At 25.9% G+C, this 6,000-nt stretch overlaps 1 protein-coding gene across 6 annotated transcripts in view; it reads right to left on the reverse strand.

Moving 5' to 3' along the window:
* LOC126898461 (GTPase-activating Rap/Ran-GAP domain-like protein 3) overlaps nucleotides 1-6,000 on the reverse strand; it is a 123,081-nt gene that overhangs the window by 46,070 nt on the left and 71,011 nt on the right. For all 6 annotated transcript variants that reach the window (XM_050672879.1, XM_050672713.1, XM_050672798.1 and 3 more), the window contains one exon: nucleotides 2,907-2,976. In XM_050672879.1, coding sequence (XP_050528836.1) covers nucleotides 2,907-2,976 — 70 coding nt within the window. The remainder of the gene's footprint in view (nucleotides 1-2,906; nucleotides 2,977-6,000) is intronic.

A 6,000-nucleotide genomic window follows, 5' to 3' on the forward strand; every position in this document is an offset into this window, starting at 1 on the left:
CCTATCAATGTAATAAGAATATGTTCTTATTGCTTAACACTTGGCCAGTTTCTGGCCTAGTACTGATTTAGTACTCATTTAAGAAATACGTGGGAGATGAGAAGGAGAGATCTAGAAGAGAATAAAAAAAGTTTAGGGTTAAAAATCATTTCACGGGATTCATTAAGAATTATGTTAAAATTTGTTTTATGCCTCATTTAAAAACTGCCCAAGTATTATGCATTACGAATAAAGGAGCAATGTGTCTTATGCAAGTAGGATTTAAGTTTATGAACTAAAAATAGAGCAAACTTGACCACAAAGTAGATATTACTACACTTTAATAGGCTGATTTTTTCGATGAGGAAGAGATTGTAACTTGGCCCTTTTTTATAGTTAGGTTTTTGTTTTTGTTTATATATTTTTAGAATGTCTAGTGAATATTAGTGTTCTCTTTGAATTGTTTATCCTTTTTAAATTTAATTATGAGTTGATAAATTGACTTAAACTTATAAATTTCTTTTAGTTTAACATCTAACAGTTAACGAAATTATTTATTGAAAACAGATTTTTAAATAAATTTATCGTTATTTAAATAATAAAAGTGTTGGTTTTTTTTTAATAAAATCTAATTGATGGAAGTTTTAGCCTAAATTCCTGAAAATATTTATACTCCATTTTAATCATTTCAAAATACCTTTAAAACATTTTATGAGCTTTATTTTATTATCGACATGTCATTACCTAAAGTCGTTAAATCTGTTATATACCTATATATTTAGATGATTTTTATATAACAACCTAAGAATTTATAATAATATTATGTATAAACATTGGACATACTTTGCACAAATAGGAAGGTACCTTTTATATTATAATAAATTCTGAGTTTACTGAACGTAATCGGGTTATGTCAAATCAGGATATAAATATGGATGATGGTATAGTTTGCTTTTGAATAATAAGTTTTTTTTTTGTGATTACTCAGAATAATATAAAGAGTCAACATCATGAATGAGCACTGAGTCTCTGTGTAAATATTTTGTCCAAAACTTAACTCGAAAATGGTCGACAACTACATTTATATTATTAAAAAATATTAAAAAAAAATAGAAACATTCGTATTTATGAATATGAAACAATTTAATGATGTTTACACAGATGAAAAATAACAAAAATAAGCTAATTGCAAGTTCATAAATATGAAGTATTTATATGTTGTTTAAAAATATCTTTGTCTGTCCTGTTTTTTTTTTACATTCCTGACATGTGTAGTTTTTACTGAAAGATATTAATATGATTTTGTTACAGTAGCATAGTATTTAATAATAATACAATACTATTATTTATGTTGAAATTGTTTTTGAAAATACTATTATCATAGAAATATTTAGTTTTTCGTAAAACTTGAATGTGCAATTTTTGTTAAAATAACTATTCATTAATAATGTGTTTTTATTTGCTAATAGATATAAATACAATGCTATGTGCTAAGTCATTGATGCTATGTTATTTGAAGGTTTATCGAAAGGTCTATTGGCTATTTAACCCGACCAAATGCTATGACCGTTCAGATATGAATCAGTTTGCATTATGTAACTTCTAAGATTTACATTTCCAGAAAACCATTAATCTTCGAGGTCTCATGGGTACCAAAAATAACTACTCAAACAGTTAAGGATAAACTCACCAATAGTATTCTTTGCTATAGCTCTCCTCTTATTATAGAATGGGCGAGGGGAAATACCATTTCCGTGTAAAATGTACGTTTTTATCTTATACAGCTAAACTACCAAAAGTTCTCCTCTAGGCGGAAGCCAAAATATCTAAATGGAATTGTGCCAAGTTAAACGCATCATCAGTATTTACACATACGATTTGTCAAACAACTCGCAATTTATAATCAATACTGTTAATGTGTTTTAAACAATTAAGTATTAAACGATTGGAATTTCTAATACATAGAAATCCAATTAGTAACTCGTACTATATAATTAAAAGATCCACAATTGTTCAAAATTGGATCTTTGTAACGGAAGAATAGAATTAAAGTTTAGACCAAATGAATTATTTTTGTTCGTTAATTTTCATTTTACGCAGTTCTTCATACAAAGATAAAAAGTTTAAGGTTTTTAGTTTAAAAAGCCAATGCAATAATATATTAGTTTCAACTAAAAAAATTTGGAAAAATCTTTAAAAATTGTTTGGAATATCGTTTTTATAATTATAAAAAAACAAACTGAAAGGATTATAGACATTTGATAATAATAGCGCCTGTAGTTTAGAAAAGCGATTACTAAATCAAAATGGGATTAAATGAATTTAACTTCTGTATAAGAGTTAAGACGAATCTGAGTTGCCATTGAGCGGGTGTAAGCTTGAATAGGTATAAGAAGTCTTTAATGGAAATCTCCGGGTGGTTACAACGAAACGCTTCTGTGTAAACACGCACAGCTAAGCACATGTAAGTTTACCACTGTTTTGAAACGAATTAAAATTGCTATTCCCTTGCCACGTACATATCTCTCTATAGAACCACAGTGGTTTTTCGTCGTCAGAGTTTTGGACAAATATGTAAGGGGGATAATAACATCACTGGAGAAACGCGCTATATACACACAATTCAAAAATCTTCAATTGAGTTTGTACCTACAAACAAAATAACTTCATCATTTCTTACTCACAATTCAAACACAAACATCTCTTATCGTAAAACGTTAATAGGATATGTATACATTGTGGTTGATGGTGAAATTGGATTTTAAAAATACTTTAATCATTTTTTAAGTTCAACATTCTGTTCTATAATTTTTGAACTGTAATCGAATTTCAGATGGCTTTTTTTAACTCGAACAACTTTTTTAAATGAGATATTTTTTATTTTATTTATAATTTGTCGAGCAAAAATATTCTTTAGGTATACTAACCAATTCTACTGAACCATAATGACGCCGACTGAATACACCTCGTCGAGATATGAGATCATTACTTGAGGATCTGAAAAAAAACATCAAGATATGTATTAAATTACATAAATATTTAAAAACACCATTTAATCAGTTTTTTGAAGTAAATAAATTATAAGAAATTAATCACATACGAAGTTATTCATTTTTTAATTTTTTAAATTGTAAAAGTAATTATTTAAATATAAAAAGTATTTTTTGAAGTATACAAATTTTTAGTTGCTTTGGTGCAATTCTAAATAAAATTAGCTGTTATCATAAGACCGTAATCGCAAAGAAGCATGTTATATTTTAATAATAAAAAAAAGTTCAGAATTCATATGATTTATATTATCTATTACTAGTTTACTTAGTGGCGTAACTATAAAATAATTTCAAGTTAATTACTTATTTTTTTGTTCGTTAATAATTTTTACTCTTGATCACTATTTAAAAAAACTGTAATAATTAAAAAAATAAAAGTTATTACGACTAAAAAATTCAAATTTTGCAATTCGGGGTACTAGGGGATTACAACCCTAATCTCTTCTCATCGATTACGCCACTGATATTTATAACATTGAAATTAAGAAAAATAATTAATTAATTTCAAGAAATTTTTAGGAACAAAAATGTGAAAATTAACTATATTCAATATCTTCTTTAAACAATTATGAAGTGTAATTAAATATTTTAAATATATGTAAGTTATTTTTGCATTTGTATTATGTTTGTGGATATGAATAACGCAGTGTGAACACTGGATAAACAAAAGTTTGTTTACAAAGTCTAACATAATACATATGCGTTAGCAGTATGAGTTTTGTTCAGTGTTAACATATGGATTTATTTTCTGCCTTACATATTTGTGAATAGAGAATAGAACACACTATGGGTCTTTTAATAAAATTATTAGGAATAGAAACATGTATTATACAGAATTATGTACCCTTGCGGCGTTAATCATGAATCGATCATGTTGACCCACATTAGGCACAATAACATTTTTTTAAATTAAGAAGTCATATTAATTAAAATCATTAGCTAACCAATGTACTATCATAAGTTGAGGTTGTGCTTTTGATCAATCAAAATCAATAAAAAATGTATATTTTTAGTAAGTTATTACGTTAGTAATTATTATTTACGTAATAATATAAAGTCTAAGAAATTCAAATTTTAACAATTTAGTATTGACGGTTAAGCTAATTGGCATACTTATTTTTGTCAATCACTCTTAGAGTTCTATCATAACATTTATTTATTTTTAATTAAAACATTACAACCGAACAAAACGAGGATACTTCCTTTTTATTTTTACTTGTTTGAATAATTTTTCTTTAAGAAAACGCAAGGAACAAAAGTTTGTTACTCAGTATTGTAGAACCATTTATTACAAAAGTTTTGTTTCTCAATATACACATTTAACGAACACAGTGTTATCCAGTTTATTAAAGTGTAATAAATTATTTTTTTACCATTTTGTTCAAGTACTTGAGAAAATCATTAAGAAAAAAATGAATCAGTGAATAAATAAAAGTATGGTGGCTCCATAAAGTATAGGTATAAATATTTTTATGACTTCAATATCAAATTAATCTAATTAAATAACAAATTAAAAATCTCAATATTTCATACTAAAAACTGGAAAACTGTTTATGTAATGTACATATTACACTTATAATTTATTGTTTGGTAATATCAAGCAGTGTCAACATTACGTGTTTTTTCTGTTAGTCAGTAGTAATAACTACAAAATTATTATCATTGATACAACCAATATATTAATTATTCTAGTTCATTTTTGTTGAAACAACACTTTTTAGCTTTGATGCTAAGATAAGAAGATATTGATTTTACCTTGGTGAGTTTTGTCTGTACATAAAAATTCTCTTTCACTAGACCTATTTTAAAGACTAATGCGTAAAAAAAACCCGGTTATCTAATTGAACCTATCGTTACTAAAAATTGGAAAAAAAACCCTCAATTTTAGAAATTAATAAAAATATTCCAAAATTACGATATTATAAAAAATGGAAAATACCTTTTTTTGAATATAAAAACTTCTATAACTCTTTTTCTTTAATATCGTACCAAATATTTTAATACACTATAAAAAAGACAATGAACTTTCTTTAGAATACTTTTTGTGAAAATTCAATGAAAAAACTATGTACAGGAAGGATTTGATATAGAACACCCACACAAGTAAATTTGTTTTTTCTTCTCCACGGTAAGAGTATTAAATGTGTTTCGTGTACTCCGTGTTCCTGTAGGATAGAAATTTATTGATTAGTAAATGAGTAAAGGCTAAACGATTTTGGAAAATTCCAATACATATTGTGTGATGAAACAAATGATTTAAAAAGCCTTCAATGCATGAGTGAAATTTTAAAACAAAGCAATTGTAAAATTATAGATGTACAAATAATTGAAAACTGCTTAATTGAAAAGCATCAAGTCTTTACAACAATTTATACATAAAGTCATATTTAATGTTCGGAGTTGAAATAAAAATTTAACTCTGAAGCATAGAAAAATAATAATAAAAGTAATAATAGTGTAATTTAAAAAGATTTATTTATGAAAAAAGGTATTAGTATCATTTTATACAGTACCGAAAGTAAAATGTGTACTAGTCCCAAAAACAATTAGAACTTACAACTACAATATTTACAATAAATTAGAAAGTTAGAATTCGGGTCAGATTTTAAAATAGTTATATAAATATTTGATTTAAATTAAAAAAAAGTCCATGTTAAATCCTACGTGAGTATTACACCGTATTATACATAAAAATACAAAAAAAACTATAAAAAACCCAGCACAGGGGGGTCGCGGCACAGTGGTGACGTGACATAGTTGGATCAAGTATAATGATATCTGATAGTGATTAAAATCACTATCAAAAATAAACGCTTCGATGCAAATCTTTAGATAGTGTTTAATTTTAAAAAAATTGGTGTTTTATTCCAAAAGCTACTTGATCTGCTGGTTCCTTATTAATATCTCGATTAAGATAAAGTATGTCGAATGAAAAAGGGTTTATTAAAAAATATTATTTCTCATAAAAAAA

This window comes from Daktulosphaira vitifoliae, unplaced genomic scaffold (assembly GCF_025091365.1).
Source record: "Daktulosphaira vitifoliae isolate Bord-2020 unplaced genomic scaffold, ASM2509136v1 Scaffold_1, whole genome shotgun sequence".
Classification (NCBI taxonomy): Eukaryota; Metazoa; Arthropoda; class Insecta; order Hemiptera; family Phylloxeridae; genus Daktulosphaira; species Daktulosphaira vitifoliae.